This window comes from Mercenaria mercenaria, chromosome 12, assembly GCF_021730395.1.
Source record: "Mercenaria mercenaria strain notata chromosome 12, MADL_Memer_1, whole genome shotgun sequence".
In the NCBI taxonomy this organism is placed as follows: Eukaryota; Metazoa; Mollusca; class Bivalvia; order Venerida; family Veneridae; genus Mercenaria; species Mercenaria mercenaria.
Genome location: NC_069372.1, coordinates 25,242,151 through 25,266,406, shown reverse-complemented (window position 1 = coordinate 25,266,406; position 24,256 = coordinate 25,242,151). Strand labels below are relative to the sequence as shown.

General features: G+C 35.5%; 2 protein-coding genes across 9 annotated transcripts in view; one reads left to right on the top strand and one right to left on the bottom strand.

The window, feature by feature from the left end:
• LOC123535359 (small G protein signaling modulator 1-like) overlaps positions 1–1,868 on the bottom strand; it is a 76,460-nt gene extending 74,592 nt beyond the window's left edge. For all 6 annotated transcript variants that reach the window (XM_053519468.1, XM_053519470.1, XM_053519471.1 and 3 more), the window contains exon 1: positions 1,684–1,868. In XM_053519468.1, the coding sequence (XP_053375443.1) occupies positions 1,684–1,773 (90 nt within the window). In that variant the 5' untranslated portion in view covers positions 1,774–1,868. The remainder of the gene's footprint in view (positions 1–1,683) is intronic.
• A 396-nt stretch (positions 1,869–2,264) lies between these two features.
• The window catches only part of LOC123533752 (vacuolar protein sorting-associated protein 33A-like), a 39,433-nt gene continuing 17,441 nt past the window's right edge, over positions 2,265–24,256 (top strand). For all 3 annotated transcript variants that reach the window (XM_053519475.1, XM_045315582.2, XM_045315583.2), the window contains exons 1-9: positions 2,265–2,392; positions 10,030–10,095; positions 10,851–10,984; positions 11,628–11,712; positions 15,006–15,110; positions 16,319–16,435; positions 17,041–17,215; positions 19,776–19,963; positions 20,296–20,386. In XM_053519475.1, the coding sequence (XP_053375450.1) occupies positions 2,279–2,392; positions 10,030–10,095; positions 10,851–10,984; positions 11,628–11,712; positions 15,006–15,110; positions 16,319–16,435; positions 17,041–17,215; positions 19,776–19,963; positions 20,296–20,386 (1,075 nt within the window). In that variant the 5' untranslated portion in view covers positions 2,265–2,278. The remainder of the gene's footprint in view (positions 2,393–10,029; positions 10,096–10,850; positions 10,985–11,627; positions 11,713–15,005; positions 15,111–16,318; positions 16,436–17,040; positions 17,216–19,775; positions 19,964–20,295; positions 20,387–24,256) is intronic.

Sequence of the window (24,256 nt, the reverse complement as noted above, 5' to 3'; positions counted from 1 at the left end):
AAGATTTTCAAAGTTCTGCAGTTACCACTCAAGTTTTTCACTCCCTCTGAACATTCTACAGCAAAAACACTAATTTTGTTGCTTTGGCAATTTCCCAGCCTGTTCCTCAATTTTGTCTGAACATGTTCAAAAGTGGAAAACTGCACCGGAACTAGGTGGCATAGAAAGCAACTTCACTGGCAAATCACACTGTACATTGTACATCATGGTTAAGTCCCTAAACAAGGCTAAATTACAGTTAACAGCTAGCTAGAAAACAGCTGAGATATTAATTTGATAACTGCAAACTTAATTTGATCATTATGACCCCCTTTGATATATTTTAGCACCTTGTTATTTATCATTGTTACAACAATAGTACATTGTATAATCATTGTAAACCACTATGTGGCTATAGGCTTAATTATACACTTAACATGTTAATTTAAGTACAGAAATGCACTGGGCTGAGTGCTGCAATTTACTATTTTCTCATAATTTCATCTTCAAAATACTCGATGAAAAAATGTTGTTTTTTTTACTTTTTAACTTTTGTCAGTGTATCAATTGCTGTTTAAAATGTAAAATATTCAATGAACAAAGATAATTTTTTAATTTAATTATGTTTATAAAACCTTTTTATTGCAAGCTTAAGGTACTAAATATCACTGAGGAGTTCCTAGTAAAAGGCAGTATTTCCCCGAAATTCCCAGTAAAAGGCAGTATTTCCCAGGAATTCCCAGTATTTCCCACCGTCCTGTCTTTTATAGTATTTCCCGCTTTTTTGCCAACCTTGAGTGACCCCAAATCATTAGGGGACATCTACACTGCATGTCCGATGGAAAACAATACGGCAGTATTGAAATGCTATTTTTGGAGTATTTCTGGTGAATTTAAACTTCATGGAAATGTTAATATCGCTATAATATTAAATTAAATTCATAAATATAAAAAATGTTGTCAGATTTTGCCATTAAAAAATAACCATGGGCTATGAACTATGCGCAATGTCATCAGTTTGTCTCAAGATGCGCAGATGTTGCAGTTTGACAATGGTCCGCTAGCTGCTAAACAAATAGAGTTAAGCCATCAGAAAATGAAATATCATCAGTTAAGTTAAGGTAGCTAGAACTATATTGTTAACACAGTGTGTGACATACTCTGAACTGGAAAGCTATTGTTGGCAAGAATGGCCTGTATATACTGGCCTTGGACACTGGACATTACTTAAAAACATGAAGGGCAAATGTTTGGAGTTTTTTTCAGTTCCAAGGGTTTGATCCATTTTATAGCATACTGATACTTTTTTTTGTCAAGCCGTTATATCAGTAATCACATCTCTTCAGATCTATGTCTCAATACAACTAACATGGACCTAGATGGAACATGGGGATATACTTATAAACTGGCCATTGATACACTTTATGAAATCACTGTTGAAAATAGGATGTATGGTATATTCTTTTGAAACTATGTTGTACGTAAAAAATCACATATTACTTTCGACACAAACTGAAATTTTCATAAAATAATCTGTTCATTAGTGCAAAGGCAGTGTCATGTTTTCTTCTAAATAAGCAAGTGCACATGGTTTGTTATTTAAATCCATATGTGGTTAACCACAAAACTGCAACCAATAAATAAACTCATGAATTATTTATGTTTATTACTGGATCAATAGAGAAATAAATTTTAGCATCTTACCTCCTTTTTTACTGCACGAAGTAGTGACTGTCGCGCTTCTTGCTGGTCCGACATGGACATTGAACGCTTGGACAGTAATGAAGCAGACATTTTGACTCAATTCAGTAATTCCAATTGCTAAACAATTCCTCCTCTTTCTTGCTCCATCTCAAATTGATTGACTGATATTGTGACCGAAGGACACATGTTTAGGATCATGGGGCGAGAAAAATAGAAACAGGAAGTTAATCATTTTTTCTTTAAAATGCTAATTTTCGTCCAGAATGATATCTCATATTGTCAAATCGAATTTTATGAATGATTTTATTTGCGTTGAAAAAGGCGTCGCAAAAGTAAAATTCTTGAGGAAATCATGAAAAATAGTTCCTATGTTAGGGACTATTTCAAAACTTGTATTAACTGTCAAAACTGAAGCGATGCATACTATCAACCACATTAGAAAAAAATAGAAAAGAAATAACTATTCTACTTTTTAGTCTGCAAAATTTAAAATGATAAATGAGTTAATCTTCTACGTTTTTAAATAGACATTCATACACCATTGACAGCTTACATAGAGTTTGAGATGACCGCTATGGTTTATACAGCATCCAATATGGCAGCTTCCGGTGCTTCCCATTTGGGAAACGGGAAAATTAATTTAGGAGCATTGCGTGATTACTATCGAAGAGAGTTATTAGAATGTTTAGACAAATGCAGTGGAACAAAGGTTTTTATTTTCTTTCCTCCTCAATAACTTTAATGTACTGTCAGGGAAAATATCTTAACAAGTTGTAAGTTGTCCACAGTAATAAAGTGGGTGGGGAGTGTGAACATTCTTCTTCTTTTTACGATAATGGCCTCGTTCAATTACTGATACATTTTGGCCATGCGTGGGGGTTAAAAAGTGAAAGACTATCATTTTTTACAAATTTTGTGCCTTCGTTTACATTTAGAAGATACAGTATCATATAAGCAGGTCTAGGAAAGTGGAGTATTTACAGATTATCTGTAAATTTACAGATAATCTATAAATTTACGGACCTTTAAATCTGTAAATTTACAGATTGTGTGTATGAAAACTGATGAAATTACATTTATCCTCAAAACTGCAGCTTGGAATTAATTGGTTTATTTACAGCATGCATAAATTAAGGTCATTTGTGGGTTTCAGCCATTTTTGTTGACTTCGAGTTTTTGGCATTTTAAGAAAAATCAAAGTCAACAGAAATGACTGAAAGTTACAATTGACCTTTATTGATACATACCATAAGTAAATCAATTAATTTCAAGCTGCGATTTTGTGTCTAAATATAATTTTAGCAGTTTTCAAACACTTGATCTGTAAATTTACAGATTGAAAAATCTGTAAATTTATAGATTATCTGTAAATTTACAGATAATCTGTAAATACTCCACTTTCCTAGACCTGATAAGTAGGCATGACAGTTTTATCTTCTTGAATAACTGATTCAAATGTGTAACTCAGGGTTTGACCCATAGTCAGATAAGATCATAAGAAATTTCCAAATGTTGTTTTATTGCATTTAAATTCACAGGCTGCACTGCTAAGGCTTTCTTGTGATATAATATTTGTGCAAAAGCTGTGTAAAAAAGCGCTATAAACTGCCTGGACTTTTGAATCTTGTGTGTCCAACTCCTCAAACACTATTGTCGAACAGGTCCCAGAAAATTCACAAATTAGCTATTATCATCCTCATCATCCAGAGTGAGGATAATATTCCTAGAATGCCTGGTGCCCTGGCTGTGATAAAACGCTGCAGTGCCCAATATAACAGCTGTAGTATTTACAGGTTAAAGACACGTATCTTAAAACTAAATCTGGCAGGGACCCAAGTGCTGCCCTGAACCCCTCGATGGTATGGCAGTTGGTAACCCTGGCTGGTATTCGTTTCCAGTCGTTTATCGTGCGTGAAAAGTAGGACATCTGATAGATGTTGCTTGATGCTCTTATTTGAAAGTAACGGTTCGCCTCATGTTCGCTGGTCGCTTTATGTCAGTGGGCTCTCAGGAACTTTTACGATGCTGTTGGTGATCTTAAAGAGCATCAACAGCCGGGCTGTTTATTGTCTGTGTTCTAGGGGTTCCCAACCAAATTCTTGAAGCATTTGGGTTGTACGTTCTGTGTAACGGTTGGTGACGAAACAAGCAGCTTTCCTCAGGACTTGTTCCAGGGTGTGTATGTTGGTAGTGGAGGCTGGATCCCAGACTATGGAGGCTGATATTTAATGGTAGGCCTGATGATGGTAGTGTAGGCTGCCAATTTGACTGTGACGCTAGGAAGCTTTAAAAGTGCAGGCTTTTAACTTTCATTATATCTGTCTATGTTTGTTCTGATCTCATTAAGTTGCCTTTGAAACACTGGTGTGTCATGTAAAAGAAGCTCTCAAAACATTTCAGATCATTCTGAAAGGTCTATTTACCCAATGTTAAAAGATCATGCTAGTTGTGGTTCAATCAGTTTTAATACATGGATGAATATTTCATATGTACATTTAATACCTACATCCTTCACTTTGGAATTATTTCACTTAATTTAACATTTTCATTTGAATCCTGTTTTTGTACTTTTGATTCAGATATATACTTGTGGTGTTAGAATTTTCTTTGATAAATGTATGGGATTGATGAGAAAAATAACTTTAATTTAACTTTAAATGAGTTCAAGTTTTAAATATTGAATTCTTTCTGTCTTGTTAACTATACAATATAAAAGGTCCATTCAGGGTTTTTTCTAGCTAAATTGGGAACATAGCCTATACCCCCAATTTATACCAGAAATTTTGATGCGTAAATGTTCCAAATTGGGAAATATTTAGTCCCATAGGATATAGTAAAGATGTGTTTAAGCACTTTCTCATACACTTGTTTCACATTGTACAACCACTTTAACATACTTCCATTACAAAATTATCCATAATTTGGTCAATATTTGTGCAATTTTGATAAAATTTTTTTCAGAATGTAGATTGGGAATTTTTGCACTCATTTTGGGAAAAATATATACTTTTTGGCATTGGGAATATAGCCGAATAACGGCTATAAAAACGGCCAAAAAAAAAACCCTGCTTTTATACAAAATTTACTTCATAAGTACTTACCTACTTACCCTAATTTTATTTGTTAAGTAAACACAGGTTTTTTTTCGAAACACAAATTGCATGATATCACATTAAGCTCAATTTAAATTGAAAATTAAAAAGTCAACAATGAGATCAATTTTATATACTGTAGATAATATAATACGCATCCACGATCAATTTGGGGGTGTGTGTGTAAAATAACTGCATTATACACAAATATCTACGGTATGAATTAAAAACCTAGTTAAGCGTGTGAAAAATTCTGTTTCCTTTTCTATATTTACAATGTCATGAATTTAACTGCTTTCGTGACCAGTTTTCCTGAGTTTTACAAGAATCTAATATCAAAATCTATAAAAGAAAGATCCTTCCGCAGCATAGATTGAAATCAAGAAGAATGAAAGGAGGCTTGGTTTTGAATGAGTTTGTTGAGGAGAGGTCAAGAAATGTGCAACACTCATCAAGCCCAGGAGCAGCAGGTTACACATTGATTCAAATTAGCATCTGATCCCAAAGAATCAAAAAATGTAACAACACCACTCCAATAACAGGAAACTGTTTTACAGCTGCCACACAGTACTTTACCCTTAGCCTGCTAAATTTCTGAAATGGACTGGTCCACCATTCAATTTTGGCAGTACCATTCATTATTCAAGGGGGTGCATGCTGATCTTGGTTTTTTTTTTCTCATCTGATTTTTTGAAAAAAAAATGAGGAGTTATTGTCATCACTTGAGCGGTTGTCGGCGTCGGTGTCGGCGTCAGCGTTGCCTGGTTAAGTTTTATGTTTAGGTCAACTTTTCTCCTAAACTATCAAAGCTATTGCTTTGAAACTTAGAATACTTGTTCACAATCAAAAGCTGATCCTGTATAGCAAGAAACATAACTCCATCCTGCTTTTTGCAAGATTTATGGCCCCTTTTGGACTTAGAAAATATCAGATTTCTTGGTTAAGTTTTATGTTTAGGTCAACTTTTCTCCTAAACTATCAAAGCTATTGCTTTGAAACTTGGAATACTTGTTCACCATCATAAGCAGACCCTGTACATCAAGAAACATAACTCCATCCTGCTTTTTGCAATAATTATTGCCCCTTTTGGACTTAGAAAATCAGTTTTCTTGGTTAAGTTTTATGTTTAGGTCAGCTTTTCTCCTAAACTATCAAAGCTATTGCTTTAAAACTTGCAACAGTTTTTCACCATCATAAGCTGACCCTGTACAGCAAGAAATATAACTCCATCCTGCTTTTTGCAAGATTTATGGCCCCTTTTGGACTTAGAAAATATCAGATTTCTTGGTTAAGTTTTATGTTTTGGTCAATTTTTTCTCTTAAACTATCAAAGCTATTGCTTTGAAACTTGCAACACTTGTTCACCATCATAAGCTGACCCTGTACAGCAAGCAACATAACTCCATACTGCTTTTTGCAATAATTATTGCCCCTTTTGGACTTAGAAAATCATTTTCTTGGTTGAGTATTATATTTAAGTCAACTTTTCTCATAAACTATCAAAGCTATTGCTTTAAAACTTGCAACAGTTTTTCACCATCATAAGCTGACACTATACATCAAGAAACATAACTCCATCCTGCTTTTTGCAAGAATTATGGCCCTTTTTAGACTTAGAAAATCAGGGTAGGACAATATTTCTATTATACAAAAAAAATCAGATGAGCGTCAGCACCCGCAAGGCGGTGCTCTTGTTTAAATATGATTTTGTGAAATTTATCGTAAATGTTTGTATACATGTGTATTGTTGTTGTTGTTAACTGAAGGCCATACTGAAAATAAGTTTATGTTTCATTTTCATGTTATGTACACTTTGTATGTTACCTTCATTAAATAAAGATTTTATTATTATAAGGCAAAATCACTTGCCACCAGCAGGCTAAAGCTTAACAAATGTGGAGAGTAAGTAAGAAATCTATAAGATTCTTCGGAAACATGTTGTAATGCTCCCAGCAAAAATGGCAGACTTAGTTTGAATGTGTTTGTTCATGAGGAAAAAAAAGGAATGAACAACACCCTTCCCACTTCCAGGCACAATTGGATTTAATGAAAATTGGTAACAATAAATGGAAAATATACTGGGTTCAAAATGGGTTCAGAAATAATTAAACCAATATATTTTGAGAAAAAAATGTTCATTTTACTGCCCTTTGAGGTGTCATTGATGATTATTTTGAGAACTTTCAGCAAAGTCATTTATAAAAGAACATAAGGGAAATGATGTTATGGAAGTCAAGCAGAAAAATAAACGGATACAGTGCTTTAGGGTACAGAGGATAGCTGCAAACTGCTTCCAGTTCAAAGAAAATAAATCTAGCATTTCTTTTACTATATACATTGTATTAAAAGAAGAATGTCTTTTCTGTTTAAATTATTTATCTTTTGACAAAATTTCAAGTGATTTTTCACTCATAATACTTAGAAAATCATAAAATTTATGTGTAATTCTTCCTTGTTTTAAAATTTGATGTAAAACTTCAGGTTTTAAAACTGATATTCTTTGTCATATTTATTTAAACACAATTCAACAGGAGGATAACAGAAACTTTTGTCTCATTTATTGTAGAAACCAGTTTATGTTTTGTTTATAACTGACACAGGAATAATTCATGAGATCTATAGTTGGATCTAACTTTTGCCAAAAACACTAGGGGGCTTAATAAAAGTAGGTGTGATTATCCAACTCAGCCTTCTTTAAACACCATGGCAAAGTTAGAAGTTTGGAATCAGAACACTGTACCAAAGTTAGCTTTACTTGACTATGATTATTGACGTCTTAGTGAATGTAAAAATATACACTGGTTGATATTTGTGCCCCCCCATGAGTGGTGGGGGCATATAGATTTGGTCTTATCCGTGCATCCGTCTGTCCGTCCGAAGTTCGTGACGCGCCTAGCTTGAAAAGTATTTGAAATAAATTGATGAAACCTTGCATGAGTCTTTATCATGACATGAACTTGTGCACCTTCTATTTTTCGTCTGGCTCCTCCCCCTATTTTCAGAGTTATGGCCCCTGAAATAGTCAAAAATGCACATTTTCACCTTGTGACGCGCCTAACTCAAAAAGTGTTTGATATAGATTCATGAAATCTTGCATGAGTCTTAATCATGATATGAACTTGCGCACCTCCTATTTTTCATCTGGCTCCACCCCCTGTTTTCTGAGTTATGGCCCCTGAAATAGTCAAAAATGCACATTTTCACCTTGTGACGCGCCTAGCTCAAAATGTAATTGATATAAATTGATGAAACCTTGCATGAGTCTTAATCATGATATGAACTTGCGCACCTCCTATTTTTCGTCTGGCTCCTCCCCCTATTTTCTGAGTTATGGCCCCTGAAATAGTCAAAAATGCACATTTTCACCTTTTGACGCGCCTAGCTCAAAAAGTATTTGATATAAATTGACTAAACCATGCATGAATCTTTATCATGATATGAACTTGCGCACATCCTATATTTCATCTGGCTCTGCCCCCTAATTTCAGAGTTATGGCCCCTGAAATAGTCAAAAATGCACATTTTCACCTTGTGACACGCCTAGCTCAAAAAGTGTTTGATATAGATTCATGAAGCCTTGCATTAGTCTTAATCATGATATGAACTTGCGTACATCCTATTTTTCATTCTGGTCAGCACCCTATTTTCAGAGTTATGGCCCCTGAAATAGTCAAAAATGCACATTTTCACCTTGTGATGTACCTAGTTCAAAAAGTATTTAATATAAATGATTGAAAACTTGCATAAGTCTTTATCATGATATAAACTTGCACACCTCTTATTTTTTGGCTGACTCCACCCCCTATTTTTAAAGTTATGGTCTCTGAAATAGTAAAAAAATGCACATTTTCACCTAATTATGTGTCTAGCTCAAAAAGAATTTGATGTAAATTTATGAAACCTTGCTTGAATTTTTATCATGATGTGTCCTTGCAAATTTGGCATTCTTCCTGAGAATCTTAGCATTTATTACAAAGTTATGGATCTTGAAATAGCCAAAATAGTGGAATTTTTTTTGTGATGCTCAAAAAGTATGTGGCCTAGAATAATGAATCCTTTTCATAAAATGATAGTTGAGGCTATACCCCATTAAGACTGCAAACACTTGAATTATTTCTCCTTATTTGTGACAAATGTACCAGTGGGGGGGGGGGCACACCCTGTGTCCTACAGACACATTCTAGTTTCGCTATTATTTTTCATTCACAAAATTCTCGAACATTTCCACCTTGTCAACTTTTCCACTTTAAATATACTTGGACCATTAAAGGTTGCCATGAGGGCTTCTAAGTCTGCCTCCAAATTAAAGTTTAATATTCTCCAAGCTAGGGATGAAAACAGTCTTTTTAGCGCATCTGACTTTTGGGAAAAAATGATGAGTTATTGTCATCACTTGGTCGGCGTTGGCATTGCCTGGTTAAGTTTTATGTTTAGGTCAGCTTTTCTCCTAAAGTATCAAAGCTATTGCTTTGAAACTTGCAACACTTGTTCACCATCAATAGCTGACTCTGTACAGTAAGACACGTAACTCTATCCTGCTTTTTGTAAGAATTATGGCCCTTTTTGGACCTATAAAATATCAGATTTCTTGGTTAAGTTTTATTTTTAGGTAAATTTTTCTCCTAAACTATCAAAGCTATCGCTTTGAAACTTGCAACACTTGTTCACCATCAAAAGATGACACTGTACATTAAGAAACATAACTCCATCCTCCTTTTTGCAAGAACTATGGCCCTTTTTGGACTCAGAAAATCAGATTTTGTGGTTGAGTTTTGTGTTTAGGTCAGTTTTTCACCTAAACTGTCAAAGCTATTGCTTTAAAACTTGCAACACTTGTTCACCATCAAAAGCTGACTCTGTACAGCAAGAAACATAACTCCATCCTGCTTTTTGCAAGAATTATGGCCTCTTTTAGACGTAGAAAATATCAGATTTCTTGGTTAAGTTTTGCGTTTAGGTAAACTTTTCTCCTTAATAGTCAAAGCTATTGCTTTAAAACTTGGAGCAGTTATTCACCATTAAAAGCTGACTCTGCACAGCAAGTACCATAACTCTACATTGCGTTTTTGTAAGAATTATGGCCCCTTTTGGACTTAGAAAATCATGTTTATGACAATATTTCTATTATACAGAGACAAAAAAATCAGATGAGCATCTGCACCCGCAAGGCGGTGCTCTTGTTTTAGACTGTAACCAGAAAACTGATTTTGTTCTTTTTGTTTAGTATTTGAGCCTCCTCTTCTTTTTCTTCCAGGCACTTGTATGGGATGATGCACTAACCGGACCATTTGGATTGATTGCAGAATATTCTCTTCTTAAGGTATGCTGATAGAGTATTAGACAATGAAAGACAACTTGCTTGTGCATCAGTGGCTCAAACACAGCAGCTGACTTGAGGAATTTGTGTGGATTGAACCAATTTTCTTTTATGTTTACTATGCTCAGGATAGCAAGAACATTTGCTTATACCGTTGCAACTTCCAAGTGGTCTGTGTTTCACTTTATAACCAATTTGGGTTGTATCTTTAAATTGCTATATCTTATTTAGGTCACAGTAAAAAATGAGGACATTTATATTATTCCATAAGGACTGAAATAAGTTGAGGGGGCCCGCCCGCAAAGCTCAGAAGGGACAGCACTTCGAATTGCAGGGTCGTGACAGTTTGTTAAAAGACATTGTATCTGAAATCCTTCACCTCTGATTCATGTGGGGAAGTTGGCAGTTACTTGAGGAGAACAGGTTTGTACTGGTACAGAATCCAGGAACACTGGTTAGGTTAACTGCCCACCGTAACATAACTGAAATACTGTTGAAAACAGCGTTAAACCCAAAACAAATAAGTTGAGAGGTCATGTTTTAACAGATTTTCGTTTCTTACTGTTTCTACAGTTATTTATTTTTATTACAGATTAAAGATAAAGTTGAAAGCTGTACTTAGCATTCTTCTGAACATGCCATTTTTAAACTTTAAGCATGATTTTAAAATATTTTCATTAGAACCATAGTTTTCAAAATATTGCCACAGAATCAGCCTGTCATTATTTACAAGTAATGTAAACATATATTTTGGTCAGGAGCATGACGTGGAAAAGATGATGTTGTTACCCAAGGAGAACCAGTCTCTCCCTACCAGTACTGTACAGAACATCATTTTTGTGACAAGACCGAAACTTGAACTGATGGACCAGATAGCTCAAAGTCTACTCCGGTAAGTACATTTTCATGAAGCTCTACTGTCAGCTCGTCTATTTGAATACTCTTGAAATTGTTTATACTTCCAGAGGCATTTAAGTGGTTTGATCCTCACTTGGGGCGTTGAATTCTTCATGTGAGGAAGCCATCCAGCTGGCTTACGGAAGGTCGGTGGTTCTACTCAGGTGCCCACTCGTGATGAAATAATGCACGGAGGGGTATCTGGGGTTTTCCTCCACCATCAAAGTTGGAGAGTCGTCATATGACCAATAATTGTGTCAGTGCGACGTTAAACCCATCAAAACAAACAAAAGAGGCATAAGTGTTTAGTTGCTGCTTTGTTCTCTATGGTATCCAAGGTCACAATTTTGTCCAAAATATAACTTTCAAAGTACCGTGTACTTAAGAGAAAACATAGAATGTATATGTAGGTGACAATGTGAGGAAGTCCCTTAGCACATGTGAGATAACTCTGTCAGATATTTTTCAGATTGTCTCTCTCTTTGTAAAATAACAGTTCATTATATATACAAATTGGAATTCCAGAATATATAGAGACCTTCTGGCCAAGAGCATGAAATTTCATGTCCATGGTATTAAAAGTTATTCAAGTATGTTGTATGTTGTTCCATCATATATAAAATGTATTGTAATTGTAGGGAGGACCAGAAAGGTGGCTTTAGAAGAGAGTTCCACATTATCTTTGTACCCAGGAAGAGTCTGTTGTGTGAAAAGAAGTTAAAGGTAAAATTTAAAGTTAAAGGAGTAGCAGTGGTCTAGTATTTAAGCTATCTGCTGTTCAAACCAGAGCTTGTGGGTTCGAGCCCTATTGGGATCACAACCACACCTTCTCACATGACACGAGTACTGGTTTTCCCAGGAAGCGGACTCGAGAGTGGTTCAAATAAGCTTGAAGCTTTCATCACAATCGAGCTGATTTATATTTATAAATTAGTATACAATAAAGGTTAAGATTGTCCTGCTCCTTTCGTATTTACCTTAGTTTTGTTAAAATTCACTGGTTTTAAAATTCATTTTGTATATGTAAAGGCGTTAAACAATTAATTTACTTTGATGAGAAGACTTCATCCTGATTTGCTGACCAGAATCTGTGTTTTCAGTCTGAGTTGAGTTTTCCACCAAATGATAAACATATTGGTGTGGCTGTCAGTACTTACATAGAATGCTCTCTTTTTAAAAACTTCAGTCATTCTGCTGCCTTCCGTAATTGCTGCATTGGAGGGCTTTTTACATTTGTTTCACACTTGGGAAGTCTTAATAAAACTTGCAAAGTTTTTAAACTGTGGTATAATGTTATCGCAGTGCATAAATATGTTACAATAATAACACACAAATGAAATCATAGCCCTTTGTAAACATGATTTGTTTTATGTTAAAGGAAGCCAATGTTCCTGGTATTCTGACAGCATAAGTTTTATGTAACAGGTAGCAGGTGTTCTTGGATCTCAAACAGGATATATTTTATTTTACAAGCAACATTTGCTCTCTAATAGGATAAACTCTATTTTACATGAAGCATATGTTCCTGGTTCTCTGACTGGATATGCTCTATTTTAACAGGAAGCAGGTTATTATTGTTCCCTGACAGGATATGTTTTATGTTACAGGAAGGGGCATGCTCTTGGCTCTCTAACAAGATATATTTCATTTTGTAGGAAGAGAGTGTTCTTGGCTCTCTAACAGGATATGTTTCATTTTACAGGAAATGAGTGTTCAGAGCTCACAGTCAGGTTATGCTTCATTTTATAGGGTTCATAGCTCTCAAACACAGGGTTCGAATTTAAGCTCGCATACTCGTGAAATGGGAGTGCAAATTTCAAACTGCGAGGTGAGATTTCAGACACCAGCATTTTTTTGCGAGTGAAAATTTTTGGCCGAATAATGGTCATTTCTAACGGACGTCTCGATCTTACACTGTTCTTTCTTTAACAACTCGCTGTCATTGCAGCGCATTGTCATTTGCAGAACGAATTTCGGAGCACTCTTTCATCTTTCATCGTAAACGGAAGTTTACATTCGATACATGTCCCGTGCGCATGTCTTTTCAACTGCTGACAAGTACTTGCGCCAATTTTGGTGACGTTTACCGCATCCAGTGGGTTTTTTTGGTAATCTATAATAAGTTACTATTTATGTAGCGCAAATACGATTGGCTGGACTCGTCACTTGGATGTTTGTGTTAATGTTCTAATAAAGTGACAAGTCGCGGAAAATGCAAGTTGTTTTTTCATTTAGCAAGTTAAAAAAAATACCACTTGCGAAAAAATGCAAGTAGAAAATCTGGCTAAATTCAAACCCTGCAAACAGGATATGTTTCATTTTACAGGAAGTGAGTGCTCTTAGCTTGCTAACAGGGTATGTTTCATTTTACAGGAAGTGAGTGTTCAGAGCTCTAAAATAGGATATGTTTCATTTTAAAGGAAATGAGTGTTCAGAGCTCTCATACAGGATATGTTTCATTTTACAGGGAGTGAGTGTTCAGAGCTCTCATACAGGATATGTTTCATTTTACAGGAAGTGAGTGTTCTTGGCTGGCTAACAGGATATGTTTCATTTTACAGGAAGTGAGTGTTCTTGGCTGGCTAACAGGATATGTTTCATTTTACAGGAAGTGAGTGTTCTTGGCTGGCTAACAGGATATGTTTCCTTTTACAGGAAGTGAGTGTTCTTTGCTGGCTAACAGGATATGTTTCCTTTCACAGGAAGTGAGTGTTCTTGGCTGGCTAACAGGATATGTTTCATTTTACAGGAAGTGAGTATTCAGAGCTCTTAAATAGAATATTTTTCATTTTACATGAAGTGAGTGTTCAGAGCTCTCAAACAGGATATGTTTAATTTTACAGGGAGTGAAGGGTCGGGGTAATCACCCCGGGACACCACGGGATACCCTGGGACACCCCAGGATACCTTTATTTTACATAGAAAGTTTTGAATTTAACTTTTTGTTGCATGTTTTCCATGTTTAGCGATAATTTGAGCATTTATATAGGTGTATCCTAAGTAGCAGACTCATAACACGAACACCGGGCGCCTGATTCAATCGAGAATCGCATACTGCATAACAGTGACGAAACAGGCATCCCGGGGTATGCATTATGAGCACTGTATAGCCTACTTAGAATATTCTTAAATTTATGCTTTATTTATTTAAGAAATAAGTACATCTTCATAACAAAATAAGTATTAGCAAGCTTTCTTAAGGTGTCCCAGTGTATGCAGTTTATCACTGTAATCGCGAAGAAGAATCGGGCGTCATGGGGTTCGTGTTATGAGTTTTCTACTTATGATACAGCTATATGCATACTCAGTCTATTGCTTAATATGATAAAGCTGCAATAAAAACAATTAAATTCAAAGCTTTCTATAACATAAAGGTATCCCGGGGTGTCCCGTGGTATCCCGGGGTGTTTACACTGACCGGGGAGTGAGTGTTCAGAGCTCTCAGACAGGATATGTTTCTTTGTACAGGAAGTGAGTGTTCTTAGCTGGCTAACAGGATATGTTTCATTTTACTGGAAGTGAGTATTCAGAGCTCTCAAACAGGATATGTTTCATTTTACAGGAAGTGAGTGTTCAGAGCTCTCAAACAGGATATGTTTCATTTTACAGGAAGTGAGTGTTCAGAGCTCTCAAGCAGGATAAGTTTCATTTTACAGGAAATGAGTGTTCAGAGCTCACAATCTGGTTGTGTTTCATTTGACAGGGTTCAGAGCTCTCAAACAGGATATGTTTCATCTTACAGGAGGCAAGTGTTCATGGTTCTCTTACAGGATATGTTTTCTGTGACAGGAAGCAGGAGTTCATGACTCTCTAACAGGATTTGTTTTATTTTACAGGAAATGAGTGTTCAGAGCTCACAATCAGGTTATGTTTCATTTTACAGGGTTCAGAGCTCTCAAACAGGATATGTTTCATCTTACAGGAGGCAAGTGTTCATGGTTCTCTTACAGGATATGTTTTCTGTGACAGGAAGCAGGTGTTCATGACTCTCTAACAGGATTTGTTTTATGTTACAGGAGGCAGGTGTTCATGGTTCTCTAACAAATATAGAAGAGTTTAGTCTTGCTCTGATTCCCTTTGATTATGATCTCATGTCTATGGAGATGGACAACTCTTTCAAGGTAATGTTAGTTTCATGCTATTAGGTTTTGGGTATTTTAACCTGATTTTTCAAAACTGAAGACCTTGTTATTAGACTGGTAAATGCTATTGGGCTAATTTTTTGGTTGATCTATACATGTAGTAGGAGCATCAAACTCATCTTGTCTGCTCGTTAACTTGGAATATAGAAATGAAACTTGGCCTGTAGATAGGTTATTGTAAAATCAAGATCGCAAATGCATAGGAAGCTGTTGTTACTAAATATAGAAAAGAATAGTGTTCACTCAGTAACTTCAATTTTGATATAGAGAATCAAATGTAACTCAAAGCTGTATGTAGTTTATAGTGAGACCAGTACAGTTAGGTCAGGTTTGAAGCACAAAGAAAGCCATTGTTTCTAAAATCAGAAAATCAGTGTCTGCGCAGTAACTTAAGTTTGTATTAAGATGGTCAAACTTAAGTTTTAGAAAAATTATAAAAAGTATAAAGGTTGGGGGTTGCCTTTTTGACTGCAAGGGACAAGGTCAAGTTACTCTTCTTGAATACAGAAAAACAGCAGTGTACTTTTAATTAAGTTAGAATAAAGAGAATGAAAGAAACGTGTGTGCATAGCTTATATTGAGATCAAAGTTAAGGTTGATTCTCAGGCCATTGGGGGTAGGGTTCATAGTTTCTAAAAGTAGGAAAAGGGGTTACTATTTGATTAAAAGAAGAGTCATTAGCCACAATTTTATTTCTTCAAGATAGTTTACAGTCAAGATATATATCTGTTCTGTCTCATTTGTCTGACTGTTATTTTCAGGCATTGAAATTTGAAAGACTGCTACTTATATTAACCCTTACCCTGCTAAATTTCTATAATGAACTTGTCCATCTTTCAATTTGGACAGTGCCATAATCAGTTAAAAAGATACTGACTGAATGGCGAAAGTGCAGATCATGATCAGACTGCAGGAATGTGTAGGTTGTTCATGATCTACACTGGTCGCAAAGGCTGAATCAATTCCAGCATGATAAGGGTTAAGCTTTAAAGATTTGCTAACACTTTTGTATCTGTATGTCGTCGTTGTTTCAGACAGCAGAAAGTAGTTCCTTAAGTTCACTTGTCACCAACTACTGTTCTGAGCAAAGATTGCTAAATGATATATGGGACTATATGGTCATTTAATGCTTATTTGATATGTTACCAGAAATAACTACCAGCACACATTATAACATCATTTTTCAGGAGTGTTATTTGGAGAATGATAACACAAGTATGTTCTACGCAGCTCAGTCATTGGTAACTTTACAGACATTGTACGGTATCATACCAAATATAGCCGGCAAAGGAGAATGTGCCAAGGTGAGTTTCTCAGAAACATATAGCCAAATAATAGAGGAGGAGAATTTCAAGTGAGTTATGCAATTATAATCTAATATATTGGCAATGCAGGTATTTTATTAGTCGCGTATTGAAGGTAAACCAAATATAGCGGCATGATACTTTTGAGATTAAACATTGATGGTCTAATTGCAACAATATTTGAGGCTTGAAAATGTTATTTATGTATAAACAAACACTATAAACAGGTGTACACATAACTTAACATGTAAACCTAATCACATGGTATCATTAATATTTGCTAACCACATGATCATTGTATTTTTTTGGTCCTAGATACACCAATACTCCTTGCCGCTCAACTCTCTGAAACAATAAAAAAAAATCTTTTAAACATTCATCCCAAGATACCTCTGGACAAGGCTGGGCATGCACGTATATTCTGTTTTAGCCACTTTTGTTATATGGTTGCTATGCCAAATATTTATGGCGGATGAAAATCTTAAAATGGTATTTTGTGATGTACAGATGTAAATGAAAAATTTATTTAGGTATTATGTGTTATGCAGTCTAATAAATACAGAGTACATTCCAGTACAATCTTAAAAGATCTGCACATATTTCAGCATGTGGTAGATATGATGTTACGTATGAGACGGGAACTAGAGGGTCACGAGCCACAGATTACCCCGCAGATTGATAACCTTGTCATTATTGATAGAACAGTGGACCTGTTAACACCACTTCTCACTCAGCTTACATATGAAGGATTAATTGATGAATTCTACGGCATAAATAATAGTAAGTACTTCACCAGGTGTACAATAAGTACATAACTTATGTACCCATCTAGGTGAAGAGTAAGCATGTTCCTCTTCACTGGTATATAGATTTATTATACCTCTCTTTTGCCTACAATGATAAAATCCCATTACCCGAGAAAGAGATATTTTGACTATCAAAAACATTTTCAACCTTTTTGACACGTGACCAAGCGAAATTGACTGTCCGGTCATGTGACCGCGCTGATATTTTGAATGTCATATAAGGGCAATTAACTCCTTCAATTTTTTAGCCATATGATTGCCTCCCTTGTACACATATAGTAGTGACGTCACAATTTAATGTGTACACAGGTGATTACCGCGCTAAAGATGAAACTGCTAAATTAAATGAATCAAAAACATTTTATGTACTAAATTTTATTCGGTATAATAAAATAAATATCATATGGCAGCGTGTGTGACATTGATATTGTCAGTCCTCGAAACAGAATGTCACCACTCGGCTTTCGCCTCGGGTGACATTCTGCCCTCGGGTTGACAATATCAATGTCACACACGCTGCCATATGATATTTATATAATGTATCAGTATCAGTCTAGGTGAAAAAGAGTACATTTATGTACTCTGCTAGATGTATAGATAGTGCATTTGTACTCGTGTACGTGAAAAATATTTTATTTATTTTGTTATTTTGTTGGGTTTAACATTGCACCAACACAGTTATAGGTTATATGGTGACTTTGCACCTTTGATGGTGGAGGAATGCCCCAGGTGCCCATCTGTGCATTATGTCATCACAAGTGCATATGTACCCATGTAAGTGGAAAAATATTTACGTAGAATTATTAATCCTGTAGTTATAGAGATAGTGCATGTACACCCATCTAGGTGAAAAATACGTACATAGAATTATCAATGAATAATCTACCAGATATAGATTGAGTGTCATATTGATATTCTATTGTTAGCTGAAGTAGTGCGTGTTACTGATTAACTTCACACAGTATTGTATCAGAACGCCATAAATAATATGTTTTTGCTATTCAGGGATAGACTATTTAATTAAGCGTTATTTATGAAATAGGTAGACCATATTAAGATAGAGACTGGTCATTGTTCTGAGGATGTAACTAACATGTGAGCTATCCACAAAAGGATCAAACATTTTCATTACCCACAAATAACTTAAGTTTGACATTACATATATATACAACAGTGTATTTCAAATATAATACTACTGTGAGAAAATCTATAGGTTGTCACCCAAAGGTTAAGGACAGTTTTATAGCAAATATTTTTACATTGGTAAGAATAGCAATGACAGAAAACACTACCTGAGTCAGTAACTTTATATTTCTATTCGATGAGACAGAGGATCTGGTTGTATTTTCTGTCTTTATTACCAGGAGTTAAAAAGCTCCGGTTGAGAGGGGGTGGCCTCTGTGGTTGAGTGGTTATTGTCGCTGACTTTGAATGGCTTGCCCCTCACCAATGTGGGTACAAACCTCACTCTGGGAATTGAATATGTAAGGAAGCCGTCCAGCTGGCTTACTGAAGGTCTGTGGTTCTACCTAGGTGCCCGCCCATGTTGAAATGATGCATGGATGGGCACCTGGGTCTTCCTCTGTCACCAAAGCTCGAAAGTCGCCATATGACCTATAATTGTGTTGGTGCGAAGTTTAAACCCAACGAATCAAAAATACTTAAGTTCGGAAGATTTGTTGCACACTGTGTCAGATTGGCTTTTTGGAGAATTGACCATGTTTATCTACCACCTTTATGAAGTCGTTTGTGATACAATTTCATTGGTACAAACTGTATAATGTCATGTTTCTGATTGATTAATTGTTGGAACAGCAAGAAAATAAGTCCTCTATGCTGGTTAAATTGTGATAATTTAGCTTTAGCCTGCTGTCCGCAAGTGGTTCTGCCTTAAAGGTTGCGATCAGTATCATGGTCTGCACTGTTCGCTATACAGTCAGTAAATTTTCATTGAACACCTCTTCAAATAATAAATGGTACTGCCCAAAATGAATGATGGATCCGTCCATTTTAGATATTTAGCAGGGTAAAGGTTAAGGAAATTCCATCATGGTTTTGGACAAATAAATAACTTTTAGACAAAATCTCACCTTAGTTAACAGTTGTTGGGAGAAGTTAAAAGAAGTGGAAGTTGTTAAAAAATGAATGTAGATATTTGACTTAGTAGGGGTACTATGTAGGGGTAATATGTTGATTCCAAGAATACTCTGCGGGGCCTCCGTGGCCGAGTGGTTAAGGTCGCTGACATCAAATCACTTGCCCCTCATCGATGTGGGTTTGTGCCTCACTAGGGGCGTTGAAATCTTCATGTGAGGAAGCCATCTAGCTGGCTTACGGAAGGTCGGTGGTTCTACCCAGGTGCCTGCTCGTGATGAAATAATGCACGGAGGGGCACCTGGGGTCTTCCTCCTCCATTGATGCTGGAATTTCGCCATATGACCTATCATGTGTAGGTGCGACATTGAATCCAACAAATAAAAAAGAATACTCTGCACTGAGTAAATTATGGCTGCCTCTTATCTTCTTTTATCTAGCCTCTGTCAAACTGCCGCCAGAGAAATTCAAGAGTAAAGACGAGAGTGGGAGCTCTTCAGACATGGAGCAAAAAACAGTTGTTTTAAATTCCACCGATGAACTGTTTTCTGAACTAAGAGACAAAAATTTCAGTGCAGTCGGAAATACAGTCAGCAAAAAGGCCAAAATTATAACAGCCCAGTTTGATGTAAGATGTTTTATAGCAATTTTAAAGAATGATTGGATAGGCAACAACAGAAACATCAAACAGATTTTTTCTTAAAAATGGTATTTGAGAAGCAGCATTTTGAAGTTAGAAAGTATGGGTCAATGCTTTTCCTTACAATGATCAGCCATTGCTTGAAATCCCTTTTCTCTGATCGTCATTTCAGAAAAACATCTATACTCAAGACATAGATATTATTAGATATTAAGTCTTAAAGCAGTTTTACTGTTCTGTTAACTATCACATTAATATGATTTTTAACAGTCGTAAGTTCTAGCCTTTTCTTTAAGCAATATCATTTGTGCTATTTTCAGGAGAGACATGCAGCAAAGACAGTTGGGGAAATGAAGAACTTTGTAACCAAGTTGCCACATTTACAGCAGGCTAGAGCTTCTTTAGCTACACGTAAGAAATTATTTACATGAAATTATTAGTGAAAGCATATTGTGCTTGTGTGACAGGAAAGGCCGTACCGGCGACAGTAACCATCAGAACAAATCAACACCCTTTACAATATTTACAAATTTATTTACAAAAGATGATTATTTACAATGAATAGATGATATGAAGAAAAAAAAACAAACAAAAAACTGATTATAAGAAAAAAAAAAGAAAGTTCAGTATCTCTAGATACAAAAGTTCTTATAGTCCATTCTAATCTGACGTGACACAGGTCTTTAATGTAATTGTGAACTTTAAGTAGCACAAACAAAACATATCTCAAAATCCAGTCCCTTTAAACCGTGAATACGTTGATTCCGTATTGGCTCCCTATGGTGGTAGGTGATTGCATCCCTGAGTTGACTTCAGAGGATAACAAAAATCATCGTCTTTGCGGTTTACGGCACAACCATGGGACGAAAGCTCTGCGCTGGGAATATCACATCCAGGCGAGTGAAGACAAGTGAACCTCGGGCATTGTACTTCCGGGTTATGACATCACCAGGTAAAATCGTCTGGCGGAAGAAGCTAAAATATATAACATATGGTAAGCACCATAGCAAAACAAATAAGTCAGGGCATATAACTGCTCCTTTGGGTACACCATACCTCCGTAGGCTCCCATAAATAATACGTGCTACTTATACAAAACATATGTGCTACTAAGTTCAAACGTCACATTATTAAAAATACGTCACTAATTACTTCCATTATTACAAAGATTACTTACTTAAAAGACTAAAGTTAAAGTATGAGAAAAATATGAAAAGTATATGATGAAACATTATAGATACGGACATGATAAACTGCAGCCATTATTTACAACTACAAATTAACAAAATTCAATGTAAATCAAACGTTATATGAGAGTTGGCATCCATATAATATCTAATGCCATACACTACAACGGACATTAATTAGATGTGCTATAGACTGGCACACAATTACAAATTACAATAATATATTACAAACATGGCACTAGACTTGCCATATAGATTTATACATAACAATACAATGCAGTAATGGCGTTCCATAATTAACAAAATGTTTGACATAAGTTTTTGAAACAGTGCTTTACAATTATCACGATACAAATTTCAGTATAAATTTTACATCTTATATAAACGAAACATTTAGACTCCTCTTTCTAAATAATTTACAAAAGTCTGAAAAATTTAATAAATTATCCTGACATACCGAAACTAGCCAAAATCATGTGCCAAAAAGTAAATGTTACAGAATTCTGTAGAATGAACAAAAATTTATCAAATAAAAATCGTAATGCAAAAATCATACAAAAATCTAACAAATAAATTTCTTACCTCGATCGAGCATAAATTTCTAGCAAGAAAATAATTCAGACATAGATTCGTCTATAAGTCGTAAGGTGGTGTGCACAAGGCATATCTAGTCCAGTCTATTTAAAGGATAATGTCCCGCCAAATACTAAATTTCATAGGATTCACGGCTAAGCCGTGGACTCCGACTATTGTCATTTTCACGGGATTCACGATATAGCCGGGGAATCTAACTACTTTGGCGCGAATTTAAATTGACAATTTGAGGCCCATTATAGTGGTTTTGGGGATAAAAACACGAATTACTGAAGTTTATAAAATATCAACTTTCTTATTACTGAACAGAATTTAATGAAATTTACATGGAAATTTAAGGTATGAAATACAGAAAAACATGAGAGGTATTTCATGCGTGAAATCTGACATTTACCTCAATAACTCAAAAATTTACAAAAAGATGATGCAATACCTGCATTTACAATACAGATAAAATAAGGCCCGTATGTCAATTTGTGACACACGTCCCCCCTTAAAAAGAAAATTTATTATTTTCTTAGATGAAAACAAAATGACATACTGAAAATAACAAACAAACACACAAAAAAGACACTGTCACTATCTGTACACCATATAATATAGCCACTTGTCTACACTCTACTCAAATAATCTGCGCCTACATTTTCTCTACCAGGAATTGCTCTAATACTGATCCTATATGGCTGTAATGCCAATGCCCATCTCATCAGCCTGGAATTGCTAAGTTTCGCTTTATTCAAATAAGTGAGTGGCTGATGATCTGTCTCTAATACAAAGTCTTTACCGAACAAATACCGGTGAAACTTAGCTACTGCCCATACTATCGCTAAACACTCCTTCTCTATCACTGAGTACTTTTGCTCTGTTTCTAATTTCCTACTTTCTGCTTCCTTTTCCATTTCTAACTTATCCTGTTCTAACTTACGTCCGTATTCTAACTTATCTAGCTCTAACTTACGTTCTAACTCTAACCTTTCCTTCTCAGCCTCTAAGCTACTAAGTCGTTCATATTCTATCTTTTCCTTCTGCAACCTAACTTCTAACTCTAATCTTTCCCTATCTGCTTCTAATCTATTCTTTTCTGCTTCTACTCTTAATCTCTCTGCTTCTAACCTATCTTTTTCTCTTTCTCTCTCTGCTTCTACTCTTACCTTCTCTGCTTCTAAACTACTTTGTTTTTCATATTCTATCTTTTCCTTCTGTAACCTAGCTTCTAATTCTAATCTTTCCTTCTCTGCTTCTAAACTACTTTGTTTTTCATATTCTATCTTTTCCTTCTGTAACCTAGCTTCTAATTCTAATCTTTCCTTCTCTGCTTCTAATCTACTATGTCTTTCCTCACGTTCCCTAGCCTGCTCTTCCTTAACAAAGTTACGTAACTCCTCTCCTTCATAACCTAACTCCTTTCCTACCTTCGTTAACTCTACTACACTAGTCATGATTACACTACGTTAACACTATATAACACTACAGTACAACAGCTACTATAACAACCTGAGACACTAAATAAACAATCGTGAGGGAATACTAGACTACACTAGTTTACACTAAAGCTCTACAGTTACCACTGGAGCCAAAACAAAATACTATACTCTACGTATATACTACACCAAACGTCCTCACTAAAATAATAATGCACTAAGTTGCGCAACAGTACTATGTGTCAATCGAGGTTGCATAGGCAACAATCAACAAAGTACAGTGACAGTAGGCTGCAACAATACCCTAGCCTTATCAAATATCAATCAACTGTAACTAGTGTTAACACTTTAGTGTAACAAATAAAACAAATATAAATCAAAGTGTTTTATCCTAAGATAAAGTATAGGTATAACACAACTGTGTAGCACTAAAACATAAGAGTAGGTTAAAAGTATATGCAAGTAAACAAGCTTGCTAAAACACACAAATTAAAAAAAAATACTGTATCTGGTATGTATACAGTACACTAATACAAAATAGGATCACTGGGAGAAGTAGGGCGACGCACAATTAAGAGTGAGTAGGATAACTCTCCTTGTCAAGGGCGATCACTCTCAGCACAGATATATGGTGGCTTAATCATAGAGTGACACAAAATAAACCCAAAAGAAAAATAAAAGGAACGAACTCACCCCAGAATCCAAGTGTCGTTTGCAACTGTCTATCAGTCTGTGACCACTAAAGCTGGTTAGCTGAAGCTATGGATCTGTCTTGTCTTGTCTGAGGTAAGACGTCACTCTGAAAAATGAATAAAACTATTATATGTGTACCAGTAGAACAAAACAAGAGGAATCTTTACAAATTATTGCTGCAGTTAAATGGGTGTTAATAATGTTCGAATAGCTACTGTGTCTGGTCGACCAATCCCACTTCTGACACCATTGTGACAGGAAAGGCCGTACCGGCGACAGTAACCATCAGAACAAATCACACCCTTTACAATATTTACAAATTATTTTACAAAGATGATTATTTACATGAATAGAATGCAATAGATAGAAAACAAACCTACAAAAAT